Source organism: Oryx dammah, unplaced genomic scaffold (genome assembly GCF_014754425.2).
Source record: "Oryx dammah isolate SB20612 unplaced genomic scaffold, SCBI_Odam_1.1 HiC_scaffold_27, whole genome shotgun sequence".
NCBI classification, from domain to species: domain Eukaryota; kingdom Metazoa; phylum Chordata; class Mammalia; order Artiodactyla; family Bovidae; genus Oryx; species Oryx dammah.
This window is the reverse complement of record NW_024070211.1, coordinates 79,985,306-80,011,770: the sequence shown is the minus strand read 5'-3', so window position 1 is coordinate 80,011,770 and position 26,465 is coordinate 79,985,306. Positions and strand designations below refer to the sequence as shown.

General features: G+C 35.9%; 1 protein-coding gene across 1 annotated transcript in view; it reads left to right on the top strand.

Annotated features, from left to right (window-relative positions):
• LOC120854135 (low-density lipoprotein receptor-related protein 1B-like) overlaps positions 1-3,814 on the top strand; it is an 86,392-nt gene extending 82,578 nt beyond the window's left edge. The window contains exon 10 of the mRNA XM_040227931.1: positions 3,648-3,814. Within this exon, the coding sequence (XP_040083865.1) occupies positions 3,648-3,814 (167 nt within the window). The remainder of the gene's footprint in view (positions 1-3,647) is intronic.
• Positions 3,815-26,465: the final 22,651 nt, after the last annotated feature.

Below are 26,465 nucleotides of genomic sequence, written 5' to 3'. Positions count from 1 at the left end.
TCTGCTTTTGAATATGCTATCTAGGTTGGTCATAACTTTTCTTCCAAGGAGTAAGCTTCTTTTAATTTCATGGCTGCAGTCACCATCTGCAATGATTTTGGAGCCCAAAAAAATAAATTCTGACACTGTTTCCACTGTTTCCCCATCTATTTCCCATGAAGTGATGGGACCGGATGCCATGATCTTTGTTTTCTGAATGTTGAGCTTTAAGCCAACTTTTTCACTCTCCTCTTTCACTTTCATCAAGAGGCTTTTTAGTTCCTCTTCACTTTCTGCCATAAGGGTGGTGTCATCTGCATATCTGAGGTTATTGATATTTCTCCCAGCAATCTTGATTCCAGCTTGTGTTTCTTCCAGTCCTGCGTTTCTCATGATGTACTCTGCATATAAGTTAAATAAGCAAGATGACAATATACAGCCTTGGTGCCCACCTCTTCCTATTTGGAACCAGTCTGTTGTTCCATGTCCAGTTCTAACTGTTGCTTCCTGAGCTACATACAGATTTCTCCAGAGGTAGGTCAGGTGGTCTGGTATTCCCATCTCTTTCAGAATTTTCCACAGTTTATTGTGATCCACACAGTCAAAGTCTTTGGCATAGTCAATAAAGCAGAGATGTTTTTCTGGAACTCTCTTGCTTTTTCTGTGATCCAGCAGATGTTGGCAATTTGATCTCTGGTTCCTCTGTCTTTTCTAAAACCAGCTTGAACATCAGGAAGTTCATGGTTCACGTATTGCTGAAGCCTGGCTTGGAGAATTTTGAGCATTACTTTACTAGCATGTGAGATGAGTGCAATTGTGCGGTAGTTTGAGCATTCTTTGGCATTGCCTTTCTTTGGGATTGGAATGAAATCTGACCTTTTCTAGTCCTGTGGCCACTGCTGAGTTTTCCAAATTTGCTGGCATATTGAGTGCAGCACTTTCACAGCATCATCTTTCAGGATTTGAAACAGCTCAACTGGAATTTCATCACCGCCACTAACTTTGTTTGTAGTGATACTTTCTAAGGCCCACTTGACTTCACATTCCAGAATGTCTGGCTCTAGATGAGTGATCACACCATCGTCATTATCCGGGTCATGAAGATGTTTTTTGTACAGTTCTTCTGTGTATTCTTGCCACCTCTTCTTAATCTGTTCTGCTTCTGTTAGTTCCATACCTTTTCTGTCCTTTATGGAGCCCATCTTTGCATGAAATGTTTCATTGAAGATCTTGTCTCTAAATTGATTATGTTAAAGAGTATTTAATTTGGAAATATCAATTTTCTTGGGTAGTTTGTCTTTCCCTAGACAAATTAAACTTCTTTAATATAGATATAATTTTTCAGGAGCAAGTATGACTTCACTCTTGTCTATGGATATTTTTGATCATTTTTTAAAACTGCGAATTAAGTTATTTGATCAAAGATCATGTTAAAAAGTCTTTTAATTTAGGGAGATTTTTATCAGTTGAAATCAATCATTTCTTGTTTTCTGCAATCTTCAAGCTGTGAGACAACTGAATTGACTATATCTTTTGACATGATTTAAGAAAATCTTAAACCTGAACTTAAGTAGGGAAGAAAACTGATTACATCTCCAATCAGGTTTCTTGTTCCATAGGAAAAAAAAAATAATGCTCAGAGACTATTGACTATTAGGCTTAATAATTATAAAATAGAAATTAACCAAGCTACTAATTCCAGTTCTAAGTTGGCTTATGTAGAGTCAAAAGAAGGAACTATACCATCCTCAAAGATCTTAAGATCTAACCAAGGAGACAAAGTTAAAAATAAGGGGAATTTGCATGTTGTCAGTGATCAGTTCTAGAGATTCTGAGAGAAAAGCTAGATCCTAGAGATGCTCAGACACATCCCACATTATACCTCCATTTCGTCATGATTCCCATCCTCATTCCTAGTTGCTACTATAAAAAAGTTACCCTGAGATTGAATAAGAGACCCAATGACCTCCCTTTTTTTTATTTATTTATTGTCATTTCCTTGAGATGTGTTATCTTTTTTCTTTCTCTCTTTATATATGTGTGTGTGTGTGTGTGTGTGTGTGTGTGTGTGTGGTGTCATGCCTGGTGGCTCAGTCTCCAGTATTCTTGCCTGGAAAATCCCATGGACAGAGGAGCCTGGTGGGATACAGTCCATGGGGTTGCAAAAGAGTTGGACACACACAAAACAACTACACATACACACACACACACAGACACACACATATAATATACACACATGCATAATGCATGCCTATATATACATTTATATGAATATGTACCTATATATTCTTTTAAAAATTGTTACTTTCAAGTGACTTTATACAATGGCAGCATTAAAGAAATTGCTTCTTCTGCATTTTGTTATTGAGAAAGATTAAACAAGGAGGAAAAATTACTGTTAGGTCCTATATACAGAGTCTGCTTTTGTGAGAGGGAACAGAAAACACACAGGATTACCTTTGATCTCATTAAATATTTCACTCACCACACTGACTATATTTTTCACCCTTAAGACCTTAATTTTGTAAAGAAGACCTTAACTGAGAATCTGGATTATACGGGACAGTTTTCTGTTCTCTACCCCATGCACCCACATGCCTTGTGTCTTGTGGCCTAACTCTCTGAAGCAGAGTCTTTGCAGCTATGGTTCAGTGCTGTGGTTTCCTCTTCCATCCTCTGCATCAGGGAAAATACAAGGGTTAAAGGAGGGAAGCACAGAGTGTGCGGGGAATGCCACATATGTTTTCTCAGTACCCCTTATTATTGAAGTCCATACAGGCTTTATGACAGTTCATCAATGTGAACCAGCTACCCCAAATAAAATTTAAAGCCATTAGATCTAGAATGGGAAAACTGACTTCTGTCTCTTCTAGTAATAAGCCACTTTTATAATTCAGTGTCTTTTCCAGTCAATGAAATACAGATCATTTACCTTAGCTGTCATCACATTTCCTTCAGGTTTTAGATTCTATTGAATCCACTCAGAGAAGTGGGCTACTACAGTAGCCCTTTCAGTATGTGAATAAATCCCAATTGATGGAATCTCTGACATTTGATTAGAGAATATGGAATATATGATAAAAACACTCCAAAGAATCTGGATGTATAATGAGATTGTTTGGGTTAACTTAAAATTTCCATAAATATTTAACCAGATCTAACTGGTTTGTTTGTTTGTTTTTTGCACTTCCAGACCAGTGATATAAACATAACCATCAATGCTGTGTGCTATTCCCTTGTGTTTTCACTTTGATTAATTTTTGATGTATTTACATGTGAAAAGTGAAAGTGTTAGTAGCTCAGTCATGTCTGATTCTATAGGTGGAGGTAATAAAATTCTTTGCCATGCCTTCAGTTAAGCTTCTGAATAAAAGTTCTTTAAAAAGTAAAACTACAAACAGCAAAAATGTAAGATAGTATTTTTTTATTGTTGTTATTATTTTGGTGACATTTGCTTAAAATGAATCTCCACAATTCTTGTGGAATAATTATTGTTAGAAAAACAAAATTTTCTCATTTCCAGTGATGGTTGGCCCTACAATGCTTTCATTATTTTCTGTGAAATGCAATGAAATCAATATGTTATTATTATACAAAATTATCTTTTAATGAATTGAAAATATCCAGTATTGCTTATATACCTTGTTTGTTTGTTTTTTAAACCCTAGTTAATCCTGGAGAAGTATTGCCTCAGACATGTAAAGCTGGAGAATTCCGCTGCAGAAACAGACACTGTATCCAAGCTCGGTGGAAATGTGATGGTGATGATGACTGTCTGGATGGAAGTGATGAAGATTCAGTCAGTTGCTGTAGGTTCTCCTACAAGTTATATTAAAATTTGCTGAGTTATTGAGTGTGTGAACTATTAAAGCTGTCTGGGGGAGAATATCTAAAATTATCATTAATGCAAATTGAACTTAGTTTTTTTTTTTCCCCAGTCATCGTTTTGTATAGACATTAGACCTAAATGACCTTCTTTGTATACCTTTAAAGCACTATTTTTTTCATCCTTCCACATGTTTGAATATTACTTCAGAAATTCTTCAGAATATTGCTTCAGAAATTCTTCAGAATATTGCTTCAGAAATTCTTCAGAATATTGCTTCAGAAATTCTTTTCTTTCCTGTTTTGTGCCATCAGCACCACCATACCATTGTTAGAAGGTTGCTCTAGGAGACCCCTTCAGATCTCTGAATTTAAAGATGAGAAAAATCAATTTAAACTCCCCCAAGGCTGAATTACTCATAAAGAAGGTCACAATCCACTCCATTGCTCCTTGGCAATAGAGCCTTGGAGATGGTCCAAGGAAACAGACATGTGTTTGGAACATGTTATTACCTAACTTCACTGACTCAGTTCATAGTAGGAGACACATATGGGACACTCAGACTATTAAGGAAGTTAAAAGTTTGATTTCTCCCCTTCCCTTCTTTTTAGTTCTTCATCATTTGTTGCAGTAGGAATAATTTCATGTTTCTCATAGGGATCAGGGTATGACCCACAAATGTAGAGGAAAACAATTTGAGAAGCAGATTAAATAAACTTTTTAAAATATATTTGATTTGAATCACTACCTTAGTGTTGTTGAAAGATATAAAATATTTTATATGGAGAGAAGTATATGTTGGACATATTTATCTTTAGTCTTTTCATTTGACTTAGATACATTATTTTTAAAAAGAAAATGATTATTTTTCAATTTATGACTTTTAAGTTAAAGTGGCTGAATTGATTTAGAGTTGATTGGCAATGCTCCATTTTCCTTTTTTTAAAAATCAAGAATATAAAGATGAAGTTTGAAAGATTCTTTGTTAAAAATGAACAAAATTCATCTGAGCACTTGTAATATGAATTTGGGCACAAATTCTTAAAATATGGGCTTTAAAAATTATTTTCAAAGTTTATAAAATATATAATAAAATAAATTTAATTAATATGTAAGTATAGCGCTACTTTCTCTTCATTTCCAAATATTCAACATTATGTACTTCTTTTTTCAATCCTATTAATATTAATATTTATACTCTAAATTGTGCCACAAATAAAATGTTAAATATTAAATTGATACAACCAGCCAAAAATTTTGAAGTGGGATGAGCCTTTCATCTAAAGATAAAGGGTGTTTTCTTCATCTTCTTTTTAACACAAACAATACGTTATTTATTGATTAGATTGTCTAATTCTTCATAACTCTAATGTTTATTCATGGTTGCAATGAATGCTCCCTATGTATCAACTCCTTGCATAGTCACAGTGCCTGTGCAGAGCAGAGGTATTTCATTACAGTACTTAGGAATTAATCCTATAGGTTCATGTTCTGTGTGATTGTTTTTTTCACCAACTCACAAGCTAGTTTCCTTCAAGAGTATAAGGGACATTGCATTTGCACTGTTAATTGTAATATTAAAATTCCTAGTCTGTATTGTTCATTATTTTTAGTACTTATTTATCCCCCCATCCAAGCCTAACACCATGGGCTTTTCCTGGCATCTTCTATTTTATGTATGCTTGGTGGTGGTTTAGTCTCTAAGTCATATCCGACTCTTGCAACCCCATGGACTGTAGCCTGCCAGGCTCCTCTGTCCATGGGATTCTCCAGGCAAGAATACTGGAGTAGGTTGCCATTTTCTTCTCCAATTTTATGTATAGTCCATATTCATTTCTAGTCTTTCACTAGTCTTCCCTTAACTAAAGCCCACTTTCCATACTTCTTCCAGATTAATAGCAATGTAATATTGTTGCTTCAATAACTGGATAATGAGAAAGTTAAATTCCAAAATTCACTAACTCTTATATAAAGTACTTCATGTTATGTCTGACATTTACATTTTTGACTTTCAATGTCTATCATGTTTCTACTTACCCTCTTTGTCTTTATCAAGTTGAATTACTTATAAATCTCTAAACATTTTCTTTTCCTTTACTTTTTGTCTTCGGTGACATTGCATTCTCTGTTCCCAGTTATGAGGTTCACCACAGTTTACCACTATCTCCACAGGGAAGTCTTTTTTTGTATGCTAGCCATCTCTTTTCTCAATACAGCCCACTTGAGTTAAGTGTCTCTTGAATATTCTTTTATTATGGTAGTTGCAAAACCATATTGCAGCTACATGCTTATTTGATGCATCTAATAGATGAATATGAGGGGACACATTAATTTGTAGCATCTTTGTAGTCTCAGTGTCTAGCACAGTAGCTAGCACATGGATGAATGAATGACTGAATCAGAGGGGCAAAGTATAATTAAACATCTCTGGTCACCTTCCAGCAATACGGTGTCTTCTTTAAACATTGCAATGATTCTAAGCAGCATTATATTCCTGGGATCCCATAGTTAATATTATTATCAGCACTGCATAATTCATTTCAGGAGTTTATTTTAGATTACAAATACTCATAAGCTTCAACCTTGAATTCTGTTATCATTTTACTTCTCAACTCCAAATCGCAAGACAATGGATTATATTTGGTCCTCCTTTTTAACCTCCCATTTATAACATTGTGAAAATAGCAAAGGTTTCTGATCAAGCTTCTCTAAAGTGCTTATGCATGATGTTAGTACTTGAAAATGTTGACCCTCTAATATATTGGATGACTTTTATCCTCCCGAGCAGCTATCCTTGTTAAAGTCCCTAAAGTGAATAGAAAATGTTAATCACACATAAATACCAGAAAGCACAAGGCCTTTTCCTCACATTTATGTACTATGCACAAAAGAGAACTTCTGAAAAGTGATAAAAACTGCTTCATCACTATGACTACTTTAAATAAATAGTGTTTTGTAGAAACTGACTAGAAAGGAATACATTTGCTATGCAACAGCATGAAAAATTGGCTATTTTTTCAAATTCTAAATAAAACTAATACCAACATGTATTTTTATCATACAGAAGTACAACTACTGGGCACAAGGAAAATTACCTCAGAAAGAATTTTGAAATTATGAAACAGATACTGAAGAGCATGCCAAATCAGTTAGGAATTTAGACTCCAGAATGCAGGGGAAAAGATCACAGGAGGTAAACTGTGAATGGCCTCCTGCTGTGCTTAGATTATTAGAGGTTTAATCCTTAGCTGTGGTCAGCTTCCCTTGGAGGGCTGATCATGTCCTCAGTATATTTTGTGGCTTCAAGTATATTTGTTTGTATCAGGGGAAAAGACTCATGATGATTATTTTCATTATTAAAATTACTCAGAATCTCCTATTTAGCACCAACTCCAGCAATGCATTTTTTCTCTAGAATTTTCCTCCTAGCCCCAGGAAACATTGAGCAAAACGTAACACAATCAAGCTTACTTAATGTTTCAAGAAGTACTTGTGTAGATTATGGTTTTAAAAAAAGTATTTTTGATATATGATTAAGTTATTTGATACATACTTGTTATGTTCCACATTAGCAATTGAGGTTATAACTTTATGTTTTGAGTAAAATATATGAAGCTAAATCACCTATTGTGATTAGGGATGAGAAAAGAGAGTCAGTTGGTTTTACTGAAGACTTGAAAAATGAATATATTTCCTAGTATATGAACTTGAATTCCTTGATATTTTCTATATGACTACTACATTTTAACACAGCCTAGTGTATTATTATTTGGTATAAAATATGAGACATTGAATGACAAGATATAGATCAATTGTACTATAATATAATTACTATAAATTATCTATATCTTTCCCTTAAAATAATCATAATTTTATCTAGTTTAAAATTATTAAATTTGCTTCTCCTCTTCTCCCCCTTCCCACTCCAGACAATCACAGCTGTCCTGATGATCAATTTAAATGCAAGAATAATCGCTGTATCCCCAAGAGATGGCTTTGTGATGGAGCTAATGATTGTGGGAGCAATGAAGACGAATCCAGTCAAACATGTTCGGGTAAAGGTTTGCTTAGATGCATATGTAAATCTCTTCCACACTTAGTCTTCATAAAAATGCCTGAAACTAAACTGAACTTTCCTAGTGCTGACGATCTGATTATTGCAGTAGCAAATGAATTCAGAGTTCGATGCCACAAAGGCTAGAATACAAACTATCTTTTACTTATTCTTTGGGTATCACTCTGCTTTTCAAAGGAATTTGGCATATTATCCATGCAGGTTGACTGTCAATACACCACTTGGACAAAATTTGTCCCTGCTAAATTTTACTTGGTAATGGAGGGAGAGGTTTGTGAGGATACTATGATTTAGGCTATCTCACAAGGATAATTATTATTATTATTATTTTAACCTTGAAACAATAATTTATATGTTTTTGTTTAGTCTTCTGTAGAATATCTCTGTAAATAGGTTTCTGTTCCTGGCACACTATTCATGTGTGTTTTTTGTTTTTTAATTTTTAAAAATAAAATCCCAAGTCCACTAAGCCTATTTATATTTCCATATTATTTATTGTATTGCAATAAATCTTTGAATCCTTAGCTAGATTCTCATTGAATGGGAATATACAGCTCGTGGTACACACTGCAGCAGAGGGACAAAAAGATCATTCTTAATCAGATAAGTGTTGAAAAATGATCCTGACTAGCAACTGCCTAGTGCTTCTTTTTAAACAATGACAAAAAGTCATATATTTTAGTGACTCTTATTAATATGATCAGTATTTTTTAATCATTACATATACTGTTAAAATCTATCAACCACCTCACCTTTTCTCTTTGCCAAAATAAGCCATACTAAATACAAATTATTATAATGCATTAGTGAAAACTGCAAAGGCAACACATAGAGAAAAGACCAAGAGGTCAAGAAGCCTCGTTTGTACTCTGGACTTTGAAAATGACATTCTTGGAAAGACTTGTGCCTCCCTGTACCTCAATTCCCACATTTATTACTTTCAACTCTGTAGAAGTATGAATTTTCCAGAGCTTTGCACCATGTACTAAATAACAGCAAGAATGAAATAGTCACCATTCTGTAATCCTAGCCTCCATTTTATATTCTTTTATTTTCCATGGTGACATATTTACTGAGGATCCATGGGCTAGTCTTCTCCTGTCCCTTGATTAAAAGCTCAGTCTACTCTTTTAGAGCAACTGATTATTTTCAAGATATTTTGTGTCTTTCATAAGAGTGTTTTGCCAAAGACTGTCTCACAGAAAGGGACCTTTAGAGACCAGTTGGGCCTAGGCTCCTGCCTTCAAGTTCATTCTTTTCATAGTTGAGGTGGAAGAAGAGATTTGCCTTAACTCATATCATTGGTAAGGATTTAGGAAAACTCACTTCATCTCTCTCCAGGGCCATTGCTCTTTTTACCAAACTATGTTATCATGAGGATTAGCTAGAAATCTAGACATGGTCAATTTAATGTTTCCCAGGTCACTCTTAGAATATGACTGCAATTTACAATGAAACATCTTTCTAAATTAGTGCATTTATTATCTTTTAGATTAAGATTCAACTCAGAAACTATACAGTATTACATCCTAAACAGATAGATCTGCTTTCACCTTAAATTAACAGGCACTGCTGTCTCAATACCATGTCTTCTTCATTTCTATTTGATTTTTACTAATCTGTTTATTTCTACATGATTTTTAAAGAAGGATTTGGGATTGTTCAGCTACTTACATAGAAAGAGTGAAAATGTTATGTATAAGAGCAAATAAAAAAAATTAATCCTAATTAGTAAGATTTTTAAGACACCCCAGGCCTTGGTTCACTAGAAAATAGAACGCCACTTGCTTGTACCTCAAGTGCTACTTTAAGTGACAGCAACTGATGTCTGCTACTCACTAGTAGGTCTTCTTATCATATTAATGATAGCGATTATGGTCACCTTATGTCTTTCTAAATTGAAAAACAAAATACAAAGAGAAAAATAAATATGGCTTTTAACTTTGAAAACTATGCTGTCATGTTACAATGTATTTCCGTTTTGTTTTACCAAAATGAATAGGTCATACAGCTCACTATCTTGGAAAAATATGGCAAATTCATTAAATGAGTTCCCTGTTTGAGTTTTTTCTCTGCATTTCTAGATATAGATGTGTACATGGATATGTATCCTAGATAAAATAATACTCATATGGGGATTGTTTTGTAATTGAATCCACTATCCTGTAGCCTTTAGCAGTGTGGCTACTTTATATTTAAATGAAAATTCTTTCCTATAACAAACTAATTTTGTATTATTTTTCTTTGGGATTTCTCCTCAGTGGATCTACTAATTCAATAAATATCTGTCACAGCATTGCAGATAGAATGAGGAAAAATGCACAGTAATTTCTTTAAGAAGTTATGAGATAAGATGAAAAGAAAGACATTCAAACAGTTCATTCCCATAGAACTATGCTGACCTTCAAATGGGAGCACAAAAAGAGCTACTAAATAATCATTGGCTCTCCTGGAAGGCCTACTAGAGGAGGGGATGCCTAAGCTAAGCCTTGCCAAACATAAATAAATAAATTAGAAAAATGTCTAAATAACCATTTGAATCATTTAATTAAAAAATATAACCTGATAAGACCATGTGGTATTCACAATTAAAATGAAAAATTAGAACTCAAATATCAACAGGAATTTCAAAAAGCAATGTAAACTCAAAATCTTGTAACAGTAAGCAATTCAGTGCCATTCATACAAAATATAAAAATGCAAAAATGTTCTATATGTGCTTGTTGATTAACAAATATATAAAAATAGGAGTAAAATACGGAGATTAAAAAAAAAACCTAAGGATAACAATTACCTCTATGAAAGAAAAGAGAAATGTGATTGGGAAAGATTACATAAGGGATTTCAAATGTAAGTATAATACTTTTATTTAAATTAAAATCTGTAGCAAATGTAGAAAAAATTAAGATTTGATAGTTCTATAAGAAGACAAATAGATTTTAATGATACTTCCTATACTTTTCTAAGTGATGGAAATATTTGACTGAAAAAAATAAGTAACTGATTTGGGACCATAGGTTGTGGAGGGTGAAGTCCTTAGAGGGTAGGGGGCTGTTGGATGGAGAGCCTGTAAGGGAAAAGGGGTACACAAAGGGGAAGAACAGAGCTGATAGGCAGGGTTTAGGAGTTGTTTTTCATCAACAACAACAAAACATAGTTTTGTGTACTTTTGAGGAAGACCGAGAGGCCAAAGATGAGAAGTTCAGTTCAGTAGCTCAGTCGTGTCCAATGCTGTGACCCCATGAATCGCAGCACGCCAGGCCTCCCTGTCCATCACCAACTCCTGGAGTTCACCCAAACTCATGTGTAGAGTCAGTGATGCCATCCCACCATCTCAACCTCTGTCGTCCCCTTCTCCTCCTGCCCCCAATCCCTCCCAGCATCAGGGTCTTTTCCAATGAATCAACTCTTCACATGAAGTGGCCAAAATATTGGAGTTTCAGCCTCAGCATCAGTCCTTCCAATGAACACACAGGGCTGATCTCCTTTAGAATGGACTGGTTGGATCTCTGCAGTCCAAGGAACTCCCAAGAGTCTTCTCCAGCACCACAGTTCAAAAGCATCAATTCTTCGGTGCCCAGCTTTCTTCACAGTCCAACTCTCACATCCATACATGACCACTGGAAAAACCATAGCCTTGACTAGACGGACCTTTGTTGCCAAAGTAATATCTCTGTTTTTTTAATATGCTATCTAGGTTGGTCATAACCCTCCTTCCAAGGAGTAAGCATCTTTTAATGGCAAACCAATTCAGTATTCTTGCCTTGAGAACCCCATGAACTGTATGAAAAGGCAAAGTGATAGGATACTGAAAGCGGAACGCCCCAGGTCATTAGGTGCCCAATATGCTACAGGGGATCAGTGGAGAAATAACTCCAGAAAGAATGAAGGGATGGAGCCAAAGAAAAACAGTACCCAGCTGTGGATGTGACTGGTGATAGAAGCAAGGTCCAATGCTGAGCAATATTGCATAAGAACCTGGAATGTTAGGTCCATGAATCAAGGCAAATTGCAAGTGGTCAAACAGGAGATGGCAAGAGTGAACATTGACATTCTAGGAATCAGCTAACTAAAATGAACTGGAATGGGTGAATTTAACTCAGATGACCATTATATCTACTACTGTGGGCAGGAATCCCTTAGAAGAAATGGAGTAGCCATCATGGTCAACAAAAGCATACAAAATGCAGTACTTGGATGCAATCCCCAAAATGATAAAATGATCTCTGTTCATTTCCAAGGCAAACCATTCAATATCATGGTGATACAAGCCTATGCCCCACCAGTAACACTGAAGAAGCTGAAGATGAACAGTTCTATGAAGACCTAGAAGACCTTTTAAAACTAACACCCAAAAAAGATGTCCTTTTCATTATAGGGGACTGGAATGCAAAAGTAGGAAGTCAAGAAACACCTGGAGTGATAGGCACATTTGGCCTTGGGATATGGAATGAAGCAGGGCAAAGACTAATAGAGTTTTGCCAAGAGAATGCACTGGTTATAGCAAATACCCTCTTCCAACAACACAAGAGAAGACTCTACACATGGGCATCACCAGATGGTCAACACCAAAATCAGATTGATTGTATTCTTTGCAGCCAAAGATGGAGAAGCTCTATACAGTCAGCAAAAACAAGACCGGGAGCTGACTGTGGCTCAGATCATGAACTCTTCATTGCCAAGTTCAGACTTAAGTTGAAGAAAGTAGGGAAAACCGCTAGACCATTCAGGTATGACATAAATCAAATCCCTTATGGTTATACACCAGAAGTGAGAAATAGATTTAAGGGACTAGATCTTATAGAGTTCCTGGTGAACTATGGACTGAGGTTCATGACATTGTACAGGACACAGGGATCAAAACCATCCCCATGGAAAAGATGAGAAGTAGGTACCATGATGATCCTCGGCTTCAAGCCTAGGCAGTGTCAGACCAGCTTTTTCCCACAGTATAGAGTTCTGCTTCAATTACATAATATTTGTTCTCATATCCTCCACAAATGTTAACTAAATTCAAACTAACACAAATGTTAACAAAATTCGAACTATACCACTAGGATTGTGTTAAGGAAAACTGATATATTTTTTTAAATCAGAATTTTTTTTACAAGATAAATTGGAGAGTATTTTTACATATGACATAGATTTTATTCAAATAGAATGCTTTGATACAGTGCAGGTAAAGTTTAGGAACAATGTATCAAGCTCTGTCCTCCCCTCCCTCCTTGTTCCTGTGCACTGTGGGATTTCTCACTGCTACCTGACCACAGGGGAAGCATCCTTAGTGATGGGTAGAAAAAATTCACATTTTGACAGTGAATTTCTGATTCACTGCTAAATAAACAGTTCCACCGAGGAGGTGTAAATTTCCTCTTCATTAGAGCAGAATTTGCTACAAAATTAGATTCCTCTGGGGCTGCTCTGCTAATCTCACCTCTGAACTAATTTAGAATTGATGGAGACAAGAACTGAGAAAGTCAAGGTTGTGTCTTCTTGATACAAATCTAGTAATTAAAAGGTGATAATTTTGTCAATCTGATTATATCATATAGACAGTACTTGTAGATTTACGGAATTAAACATTTTTCTTATCTACAAATCTGTTAAATTTGCCTAAATAAACAGATTATTTTCTCCATGATTAGAAAAGATAATGAATTCATATATTTTCAGGGCATAGTCTCCTTTTATCATAAGCCAATAATTTTTCTTTGAAATAAAGAGTCATAACAGTTGTTCAAGTTTCCTAGTTAATGAGGTGATACACAAATTCCCATCACGATGTGAGATGTGTCCTACGTGATGTGAGATAGGTACCTAGGAGTCCTTTCTCATTCTCCTTTCTAATCATTAAAGCAGTACTGGTGAAAGAAGAGAACCAGAGAAGACTGGTTAGAGTTAAACATGAATGACTAGGAGAGTGACACAAGAGAATCAAATGGAAAAACATTGTACTGGGGATTATAATATAATCTCATTATGGGTCAATATGTGATAATATTTCTTTTTCTTCAAAGCAAGAAAACCAGAAAGGTGGAAGGAATAAATGTGTAGTAAATGAGGGAGAAAAGGAGAGATTTAGAAAAATAAATGTAGAGAGAACAAAAGAAAAGAGGAAGGCAGGGAGGGAGGAAGAAGGGAAGAAAAGAAAGAGGGAGGGAGAAAAACAGGAGGAAGAGTGGAAAATAAAACTGTTATTCAGTTTCTCTTATCAACTTAAAAGGTAAAAAGTATTTACTGTGATCGATGAAATGATACAGAGACATGTAAGAGAAAAAGCTAATAATCTGTCTCACAGCTCTGTGCTTTCCTCTTCCCACCAAGTTAACTAATGCCAACATCATCACTCTTCTTTAGGCTAATGCAAATGTGGTTTTATTAAAATTACCTAGGAGAAGGCAATGGCAACCCACTCCAGTACTCTTGCCTGGAAAATCCCATGGACGGAGGAGCCTGGTAGGCTGCAGTCCATGAGGTGGCAAAGAGTCAGACACGACTGAGCGACTTCAGTTTCACTTTTCACTTTCATGCATTGGAGAAGGAAATGGCAACCCACTCCAGTGTTCTTGCCTGAAGAATCCCAGGGATGAGGGAGCCTGGTGGGCTGCCATCTATGGGGTCGCACAGAGTCGGACACGACTGAAGTGACTTAGCAGCAGCAGTGTTGACTTAAAAAAAAAGCACAACGTGAGAGTTGCACTTAAGTTTTATTTGAGACAGAATGAGGACTGCATCCTGGGAGACACCTCAGATAGCTCTGAGAAACTGCTTCAAAAAGACAAAGGGGAAAGATCAGTATATAGGTGATTTTGGTGAAGGGAGAGTATGTGTAATGAAGCACACATTTTTTCCAAAATGTTTCTACTAGTCTTATGAAGCTTTTGCTAGTCAAGAGAAGCAGTCATCACCATGAAGGATTTTAGTGGTTTTCTAGATATGAGGAGATACAAGAATTGGATTCATAAAATTGGCTCCTGAAAATGTCTAACTATCTGATTACCTATTCTGCCAGTTTTCCCCTGGGTACAGAGTGCCCTGTTTCTGATCTCTACCCTCAACTCCTTTCATGGGTGTTCAAGGTCAGACGCTGCAGCAGCATATGAATTAATCCTTGTAGAGGGAGAAGTGAAGTGAAGTCACTCAGTCGTGTCAGACTCTGTGATCCCATGGACTGTAGTCTACCAGGCTTCTCTGTCTGTGGGATTTTCCAGGCAAGAGTACTGGAGTGGGTTGCCATTTCCTTCTCCAGGGGATCTTCCTGACCCAGGGATTGAACCCAGGTCTCCTGCATTGCAGGCAGACACTTTACCGTAGATGGCAAATGCCAATTTGTAGTTGACACTAGGAACATTGTTGATTTACTCTAAATGTTAGAGTAATTTTGCAGAAAATCCATAAGGTTAACAAAATAAAGTAACGTAGGAATATTAAATCTTACCTTAAACTTTCAACATTGAAATCTTCAGAATCATACTTGTTTGTTGGGCTATTTAAAGTGTATTAATCTAAAGCAGTTTACTTGTAAAAAAGGAAAAATCATATATGGCATAATGTATTTTAGATTCAGCACCCTTATCCACATAATCAAAGCCAAATACAGTGTAACACTTTTCTTGGTCTTTCAAATTAGAGATACTGAGAGTAGAAACACTATATCCAGCCTAATAAATCCAATCAGAATTTTTTTTTTGTTTTTTTCTCAAGTAATCTTCTAAATATTCACCAATAATGGACATACATCTTTACAGAGCAAGTGCAATTTTCTTAAAGAAAATTACTTTCTTTATGTAATGTAAATATATGACTTTCCAGAAACTATTTTAAATGCTTCTGAAACTCTGAATTATGGAAACCCATTTTAGTGTGTTTGGATGACTTTGAACCACATTCTATTTTATACAAGCCATTAGTATTAAAGAAGTTCACAGGGTGTTCTGATGAAATAGGAACACACCTGTCTGTTTCTCAAGCCCAGGAAACAAGGGGATATCTATAAACCAAGCAATGTTCTCAGATCATAACCGCAGGAACTCGGACTCTAGTTGTTCCTCAACTGTCAAATCTTCATCTAACACAAATATTAATAGGTCTGAGTGTCTCCTTCCCAATTTCCCCACTCCTTCCTTTTGTCTAATTAAAAGGAATGCTGGTATACTGATAACATAGGAAAACAGATTTGTAGTTCAGAGTGGCAAAAGGGAAAATAAAAACAAACATTTAAAAATAAGTATGTGACAAACTAAGGCCTAGAAGAAGAATTAAGCAGCCATCTAGGCTCTCATGCTTTTAAAAGTTGATCTGATTATAATAGAAAAAGGCAATCAAATGCCTTATAGAACATAACCCCTTTACTGAATAATTTTAATCCACTGCCCTTGGCTAGCAAAGAAAGCAAGGTTTTCTGTGTGTGTTCCTTGAAACCCTTACAAGAGCTCAAAGCAAAGTTCATTAATATACTTTGATTGAAAAGTTATACATTTTGTATCACTACACTTAAAAGTAAGTTTAAAAAATCCATTTTAAGGCTAAATATATATTTTCAGAAAATATTTTCTGCATTCTTGATCCATACTTGAACTCATTTGTAGATCAAAAATAAATGCATTGAAAACATTAGAGGACAAAGACAGTTTTGACCTCATAATTAGAAACCAGTTACCCTGATATCTCTAAATCCTGCCTCCTTCATTACAGCAAGTTTCCTGGTTTATCATCCAAGGTTATGCAAAATAATTTTTTGTTAATTAAAAGTTGGAGAAAATTTAATTCAGTCATATATTCATGAGCATGTGCCAGACAAAAATTGTAAAATAATGAATTCACAGCTTCATTTATGAATATGTGTGAGGATTACAGAATATCTTGTCACTTAGCATTCATTTAATTGAAGGGCAGAGCATGTGAACTTTAGAAAAGGCTGACAAGCTGGCATTACCAAAATTTTAATAAAGATTTAATTTAAAAATATTTTATCTAATAAAGCAATGTAATATCTTATGTGTAAAAGAGTTATTATATGATTTATTTTATCCTTGATATTATTCAAAAGGTCTCTAAATTTATCCTCTGTGCATTAATTGATCACCTTAGCCAGGACATGCCAAGTGGACCAGTTTTCTTGTGGAAATGGGCGCTGCATTCCCAGAGCATGGCTGTGTGACCGGGAAGACGACTGTGGGGACCACACAGACGAAATAGCCTCTTGTGGTAAGTTGTGAGCTTTCAAGTTGTTATTGGAGGAGGGAATGGCAACCTACTCCAGTACTCTTGCCTAGATCGTAGGCTACAATCCATGCGGTCGCGAAGAGTCAGACAAGACTGAGCAACTTAACTTTCACTTAACTTTCTAACTTTCAAACAGATTATATCACTATCATCTCTTTTAAAAGGCTGTTTATTTCTTTATAAATACAAGTCGACAAGGCAGAAGATGTTACTTTTTATTACTGCCTTTTGGGCCTGAGTGTATACTTTAATGATAACGGCAGAATGTATGCCATTCACAAGGCACTAGTCATATCATTGGCTAAAATAAATGGATCCAAACATTGCAGCTTTTAGTAGGAAGTGATTATTATAAGGCGAACAGGACATTCTCAAATGTTCATTATTAATCTTCTGTCTATAATGATTAAATTTTTCAAACAGAATAGCTCATTCAGTGACATGTCGAGTAACTGAGGAGGACATGCTTCTTGTTGGTATGCATGTGTTACAGTCTTGGAGCAATATACTATACAGGCTGAGAATATATAGTTGATAAACCATTTCTTTCATTTCTAAAGAGTTGTATCATTCTGAAGGACAAAATTTTTATTAGTTGAAAACATTTTTTAAAGGCAAAATTCCTATTACATAAAGTTGCAAATTTAATTACACCCATTTGTACCCATACATCAGTAGGCCATATTATCATTTGTGTACTAAGACACAATAAGGAAATGAACCAGATTTTCTAAGTCTTCCACTTTATTTCAGTCATGGCTTTAGATATTTTAAATTACTATGGGACAGCATAAATTAGATATGTGTAGCACATTTATTAAAATAGAATACAGCTGGGTATGTATGTTTAATATTTTGACTCCATGTTTTAGTATTTCTACCAGTAGAGAAATAAGGAGACTTTTTTCTAACTCTTCAATTAAAATGGTTCTGTTTAGCATGTACACTCTGTTTACCTAAAAATTTTCTTTTTAATTTTTTTATACCACACTAAGTCCCTATAACATTTGAGTTGACAACCTCTCAAAAAATATCTAGATAAAGTAAGTATTAATCATTGGTAATTGACATTCCACAGAAGACAGTAGAGATGCTAAAAAAAAAAAAGTTACAGAGAATTACAGAATTGTACATTTTACATGTGGAATTTCTGAGGGCTGGCCAGTTAAGTGGATTGAGCAGCGTATTTTCTCTCCTTTCCAGTGTCCAGACTAATCATGTGGCTGGGTCTGTTTCTAGAGGGCTCTACTTTTTAGAAAAACTTAAATGCTTTTCTGCTCTTAGCATCTCCATCCAGAGTATCCCAGAAAGATAATGAGCAACCTGAATATATTAAATACAGAGAAAGTCTGGCGATAGAATCCCAAGTCAGATAAGAAATGCCATGAAAAACAGACTAGGAAATTTGTGATGAGCTCTTTAGAGAATTTTGATCAGGACTTTGAGCTGACTTATTTTTAGTAATGGATCTAGTGCAATATTTTTTCTTTATTTTAGTAATTTGGATCAAAAGAGAAGAATCCTTAAAATTTCAATAATAATTAAAATAATCATGTCAGCAAACTAACAAACTTTTCACAAGGTAAGTGGACAAAAAGTGTCAGGAGTCCAGAAGTATTTTCTTACTGAATCTTTGCGACAAATCTACTGGAAGTCTATTACTCTCCACATTTTACAGTTAAGAGAATCAACATTTAAAGTCATGAATAACATGTGTGAGATAACAAAACTAATAAATAACAGGACTAGACCATGAATCCAAATATGCTTAAAACTAAAACTCAACCATTTCGGTGAACTTGGTTTGGAAGCCAAGGATAAGGTGCAGATAGGGGGCAGATAATGCCATTATGGTGGTTTAGTCACTAAGTCATGTCTGACTTTTGCAACCCCATGGGCTCTAGCCTGCCAGACTCCTCTGTCTGTGGGATTCTCCAGGCAAGTATACTGGAATGGGTTGCCATTTCCTTCTCCAGGGATCTTCCCAACCTGGAATTGAACCTAGTTCTCCAAAATTGCAGGCAGATTCTTTACGTACTGAGCTACTAGGGAAGTCAATGCCATTATGAAGTGAAGTGAAGTGAAGTGAAGTGAAGTGAAGTGAAGTGAAGTGAAGTGAAGTGAAGTGAAGTCACTCAGTCATGTCCAACTCTTCGTAACTGCATAGACTGTAGACTACCACCCTCCTCTGTCCATGGGATTTCCCAGGCAAGAGTACTGGAGTGGATTGCCATTATATATCCATAAATATCTGATTTAAATGCACAAACACCTGTAGTGAATTTTATTCATTTGTGTGTTGGTAAATCAACATATCTTAGTGGAGAAGTGCCCCAATCCAGTGTTGGCTTATTTTTGTGATGTAAATACTCCCACTATGGCCAATATCAATTTGCCAACATGACTCTCTGAATGTGGAGGAGAACATGTACATAACAATATGCAGTATTTCCACGATACAGACATAATCAACATAAATAACTTCAAAAGCAAAATACCTATAAACTGTGAGTGTTAATTACCCTTGTTTTCAACATTACTTAATTGTAAGTTTATATGATTTATCATGTTTTAAACAATGCCTGTGTGCTTAACAACTGACGCAAAAATCCTTGAAAATTTAAGAATTGGCTCTGTAAGCTGGTACAAGATGCCTCCAGCACACCACTGGATATACAGACAATGTGAATTTTATTTGTCAAATAGCGTAATTCCAAAATATGAAATCTTAGATAATATCAGTAAACCATATGGGCTGGTCTCAGTACCATTTCCCTTTTATAGCATAAGAAACATGTTTCTCTCCAAACATGTTTCTCTCTTTAGCAACATACTTTTATCTCTCAGATTGTCATTTTAACTCAAAATCTACATCAGTAGAGAAGCTTTCCATAAACTTTTAATGTTTAGGAAGAATGGCCTAAATTTCTCTCATAACAGAAATTATCTCTCCACTGAATACAAAATGACACACACACACAAAAGATGTAAATTGTTTAATTCGCTGCATTAAAAAAAAAAGCAGTCACTCTACTTGGCAATAATCCAGAAATAAATATAGTTTCAGCTAATTTCCAGTTTTATTAAGCATTATTAAAAATTTGGACTGATCATATTTCACTTCTCCTGATGGTGTTAGCCAAGTGCCTGTAAATTTAATCCAACTAGGAAATTCTGTAATCATTTTTCTTTTTACACCTCAGTTCCATAAACCACCTCTGTTATGTTTAATAATGATTGTTTTACATTGAAAAGAATATTACAATTTGAGTTTAAAAACATGAAAAATTTGTGACTAAAAATGCTTCTGGTAGTAATTAGGAGCTGAAGGGACTATCAGTTCATATCAGTCGCTCAGTCGTGTCCAGCTCTTTGCGACCCCATAAATCGCAGCACGCCAGGCCTCCCTGTCCATCACCAACTCCCAGAGTTCACTCAGACTCATGTCCATTGAGTCAGTGATGCCATCCAGCCATCTTATCCTCTGTCGTCCCCTTCTTCTCCTGCTCCCAATTCCTCCCAGCATCAGAGGGACTATCAGGGGGATCAAATTTTCAGTGGGATTCACTATGACCTCTTTACAAACCTAATTAATTTTATGTGCATTTGCCTTTACAAGTTAATTGCATATTTGGGGTTCAGATTATATGTGCGCACACACTTACATAATTAGAAAGGCCCTTGAGGATTTTCTCTTAATATGTAAATAATATTTTAAGTGTTTTAGTAGATTCCCTCTATAGAAAGGGGAATCTGTAATTTGATGCTGCAAATAAGAGAGGAAATGTTAAAATTGTGAAACTTGTCTCAGAAGTATGTCAAGGAGCTAAACGGTCAATCTCATTTTAAGGACATGACTATCATGTCCTAGTTCTCAACATGACTGTTTCTCAACTTTAGCTGTCAATTAATGAATCGCCTGAGGAGCTTAAAAATTATCTGCCCATGCCTCATCCCAGGGTAATGAATAATCACTCAGATTCTAGTACCATTAAGGCACCTTTTTTCAATCTTGAGCATAAATCAAAATCTCTGTATAGTTCATTTAAAACAGAAAGCTAGAACCCATTCCCAGAGCCTCTGATCCTGTAGGTCATGCTGTTATTCCAGGGACCACACTTTAGGAACTACTGGCTTAAGGGAATCAACTTTCATATTTGATTTTATTTAACATACACTTAATGACTGTTTATATATACAAAACTAATTTATGATGGGAGCAATTATCCAAACAAATGTCATTCCCATCTATACATTATAGCATTAAATATAAGAGTATTTCATGATTAGATAGAATATTTCACACAAACTTGCATTTTTGCCCCTTGGACAATTATTTGTCAAAAATAGTATAGTTGTTTATTTTAAAATTTAGTTTAACAATTTTGGGGTTGCTTTTTCAATGATCCTATGGATGTTGGCAATTTGACCTCTGGTTCCTTTACATTTTCTAAATCCAGCTTGAACATCTGGAAGTTCTCAGTTCACATACTATTAAAGCCTGGCTTTGAGAATTTTGAGCATTATTTTGCTTGCATGTGAGATGTGCAATTGTGTGGTAGTTTGAACATTCTTTAGCATTGCCTTTCTTTGGGATTGGAATGAAAATTGACCTTTTCCAGTCCTGTGGCCACTGCTGAGTTTCCCAAATTTGCTGGCAAATTGACAGTGGGCAGCACTTTAACAAACTTCCCTGTGAGTGTCCAGGAGTCTCTGGCAGAGGCATCAGTCAATGGTGGCCTGATGCAGGGTTAGGCTCACTGAACACAACATTGCGTACATAAGACCTTTTGAAGGAGGTTGCCATTGTCTTCATTACCCATATCATTGTTTGGTCTCAGGTCAAACAACAAGGAGGGAACACAGCCCCACCTATCAACAGAAATTTGATTAAAGATTTGCTGAGCATGGCCCCACCCATTAAAACAAGACCCAGTTCCCCCCAGTCAATCTCTCCCATCAGGAAGCTTCCATAAGCCTCTTATCCTTATCCTGTTCCATCAGAAGGCAGACAGAATAGAAACCACAATCACAGAAAACTAATCAAACTGATCACATGGATCACTCCCTTGTCTAGCTCAAGAAAACTATGAGCCATGCTGTGTAGGGCCACCCAAGATGGACAGGTCATGGTGGAGAGTTCTGACAAAATGTGTCCACTAGAGAAGGGAATGGCAAACCATTTCAATATTCTTGCCTTGAGAACCCCATGAACAGTATGAAAAGGCAAAAAGATATGACACTGAAAGATGAATTCCCCAGGTCAGTAGGTGCCCAATATGCTACTGGAGAAGAGTAATAACTAGAAAGAATGAAGAAGCAGAGCCAAAGCATAAACAATGCTCAATTTGGATGTGACTGGTGATGGAAGTAAAGTCTGATGCTGTAAAGAGCAATATTGCATAGGAACCTGGAATGTTAGGTCCATGAATCAAGGTAAATTGGAAGTGGTCAAACAGAAGATGTTAGCAGAGCCTCTTCTAAAGGGAAGGCTTTCTTGCCTCTTCCAGTTTCTGTGGGCTCCTGACTCTTCTTGATTGTGGCAGCCTAACTCTAATCTATTGTCTTGTCTTTACATAGATTCTTCTCTTTGTCTCTTTCTCCTACAAGGACACTAGTCATTGCCCACTCTTAATCCAGGATGATCTCATCTCAAGAGCCTTAACTTAATTACATCTACAAAGACACCTTCTAAATAAGGTCACAATCACAGGTACTAGGGTTTAAAAATTGGACAAATCTTTTTGAGCCATACAATGTAATCCACTACTTTATTATGCCCTATTTCACCAACTGAAGTATAATAGTGGCTCAGTTATAGGCAGTTTTAAAAGATGAACAGGTAATTCTGTATGCAACCTGATTTGTGAAAATTATTCCCTAATACCTATTACTTTAGTCCCTGCCTGCTGTTTAAATTTCTCACCAAGTTTCTCTATTACATGATTCAGTCCACTTCTCTTGCTTTTCCTTTGCACCTAGAGCTTTCTACTAACAGAAGCAATTTCTTGGCTTGCTAGCCACTGGGCAATGATAGTTAAAACTACCTCTGTGGTGCTGACCTTTATATAGAGGTGCATATGGTGCACTTCTGTGGTGCAACCCTTTACATTTCTGTCAAAAGTAAACTTGACTTCTTTAAAGAGTTCAGTAGCATTCATCACCTCATTGGTTATTAATTAATTAATACCAGGTGTTTATTAATTACACATATGTACACACATAAACACACACTATATACACATTCTTGTATATATAAACATACACACAAATATACATGTATACTCAAACATATATGTAATCAGAATCAAATAATATATATAAAATCTATATAGCACCTGGTATCTAGTATCCAGTAGTCATTAAATAAAGTGTTATTAAATAGATTTGTTATAGATATATCTTCTTTTTTCTTCTTTCTAAATAATTTTCTATTCTCAAATAAGACTATATATGTGTGTATATATATTCTCAAATGGAAATATATATTTTCTACTTGGCTGGAGTTGGTCTAGTTGCAATTAGTTCGAAAATAGAAATATTTCCAATATCTTTTTATTTTTACTCTAATGTTTTGAAAGATATCAGACTGAAGTCCTATACTGATCAAGGAAACATCATTTCCATCATGCTGAGTAATATTTTGCAAACAGAAAGCTATATGCATAGGTGAATATTTGAATCATGAGTTGCTGTTCATTGCTATGAGATATTTTCTAGCATTTAAGCAGAACTTAGGTGACTGAAGTTGGGACCCTAGCCCAGGGTAAACTGCCAAAAGGCAGTCAGAATGCAACTTTTGTTTTTTCTTCTGAGCCAGTATCCTTTTCAGAGCCTCAACTGTGTGTTTTATTGCCCCACTCTCAAATATTGTAAACTCAGTTTTTCTATCTTCTAGAGTTCACAAAGTCACATATTTTCATTTACTATGTTCTAGATGCCTCAGTTCAGTTCAGTTCAGTCGCAGTGTCGTGTCCGACTCTTTGCGACTCCATGAATCGCAGCACGCCAGGCCTCCCTGTTCATCACCATCTCCCGGAGTTCACTCAGACTCACGTCCATAGAGTCCGTGATGCCATCCAGCCATCTCATCCTCTGTCGTCCCCTTCTCCTCCTGCCCCCAATCCCTCCCAGCATCAGAGTCTTTTACAATGAGTCAACCCTTCGCATGAGGTGGCCAAAGTACTGAAGCTTCAGCTTTAGCATATTTCCTTCCAAAGAAATCCCAGGGTTGATCTTCAGAATGGACTGGTTGGATCTCCTTGCAGTCCACGGGACTCTCAAGAGTCTTCTCCAACACCACAGTTCAAAAGCATCAATTCTATGGCGCTCAGCCTTCTTCACAGTCCAAATCTCATATCCATACATGACCACAGGAAAAACCATAGCCATGACTAGGCAGACCTTAGTCGGCAAAGTAATGTCTCTGCTTTTGAATATACCATCTAGGTTGGTCATAACTTTTCTTCCAAGATGTAAGCGTCTTTTAATTTCATGGCTGCAGTCACCATCTGCAGTGATGTTGGAGCCCCCCAAAATAAAATCTGACACTGTTTCCACTGTTTCCCCATCTATTTACCATGAAGTGATGAGACCAGATGCCATGATCTTCGTTTTCTGAATGTTGAGCTTTAAGCCAACTTTTTCACTCTCCACTTTCACTTTCATCAAGAGGCTTTTTAGGTCCTCTTCACTTTCTGCCATAAGGGTGGTGTCATCTGCATATCTGAGGTTATTGATATTTCTCCCGGCAATCTTGATTCCAGCTTGTGTTTCTTCCAGCCCAGCATTTCTCATGATGTACTCTGCATATAAGTTAAATAAGCAGGGTGACAATATACAGCCTTGCTGTACTCCTTTTCCTATTTGGAACCAGTCTGTTGTTCCATGTCCAGTTCTAACTGTTGCTTCCTGAGCTACATACAGATTTCTCCAGAGGCAGGTCAGGTGGTCTGGTATTCCCATCTCTTTCAGAATTTTCCACAGTTTATTGTGATCCACACAGTCAAAGGCTTTGGCATAGTCAATAAAGCAGAAATAGATGATTTTCTGGAACTCTCTTGCTTTTTCCATGATCCAGCAGATGTTGGCAATTTGATCTCTGGTTCCTCTGCCTTTTCTAAAACCAGTTTGAACATCAGGGAGTTCACGGTTCACGTATTGCTGAAGCCTGGCTTGGAGAATTTTGAGCATTACTTTACTAGCATGTGAGATGAGTGCAATTGTGCGGTAGTTTGAGCATTCTTTGTCATTGCCTTTCTTTGGAATTGGAATGAAAACTGACTTTTTCCAGTCCTGTGGCCACTGCTGAGTTTTCCAAACTTGCTGGCATATTGAGTGCAGCACTTTTACACCATCATCTTTCAGGATTTGAAATAGCTCAACTGGAATTCCACCACCTCCACTAGCTTTGTTTGTAGCGATGCTTTCCAAGGCCCACTTGACTTCACATTCCAGGATGTCTGTCTCTACATATAACATTAAATACAAACTTACATGCCCTATCCAGATTTTTTTTTCCCCTTGTTGAGCTTGACAAAGACCATTTTCATGAGTTTCCACTTTTTATAGTCAACTAAGTGGCAGATGGATACACAAATTTTATTCAAATTTACCAAGACATTAGTTGTGAGGAAAGAATTAATGTGATAGCTGATGAAATGTGTATGATCAAAGGAGAATTTGGTAGTTATGATGGTAGAAACCTTTTTAAATAAAGTGAAAGTTGAACATGCATAAATATTAATAAGAAGAAAGCAGTGGGTTAGACTGAAAATACAGGAGAGAGAAAGGTTAAATTTTCTGTTTTTATACATTTTATGGCAGCAGAAATATTTTCAAAGACTGGATTCATATCTGAGAGTGATAAGCATCCCTGGCAATTAAAATAATTACTTTCAAATAAGTTTACTTGAACTTTTAAATCTAAACTTGTATATATACACAAAAATATATAGTTTTATACAAAATAGTGACAGAGATGGACTAGCTTATGGACATATATATTTCATTGCCATATAAGGACCCAGTCTTACTGTGTAAAATTATACATATCAAAGAAAGGATATGTATACATTTTCACTGATAAACATGCATCAATATTTAGAAAATTCACACATAAGCAAATCAGGTAGCATGTCATTTAGTTTCTTATATCTTTCATAGCACTTGTCATAGTTTTTAAGTATTTTGTTTATTACTGATTTAGTTTGGTTTTTACCCCCTCTCCCTCTTTTACCTCTAACAGAAACTTTGCCTTTTTTAAACAATCTAGGCATCTAGACAGAATGTGGTCCACTGGAGAAGGGAATGGCAAGCCACTTCAGTATTCTTGCCTTGAGAACCCCATGAACAGTATGA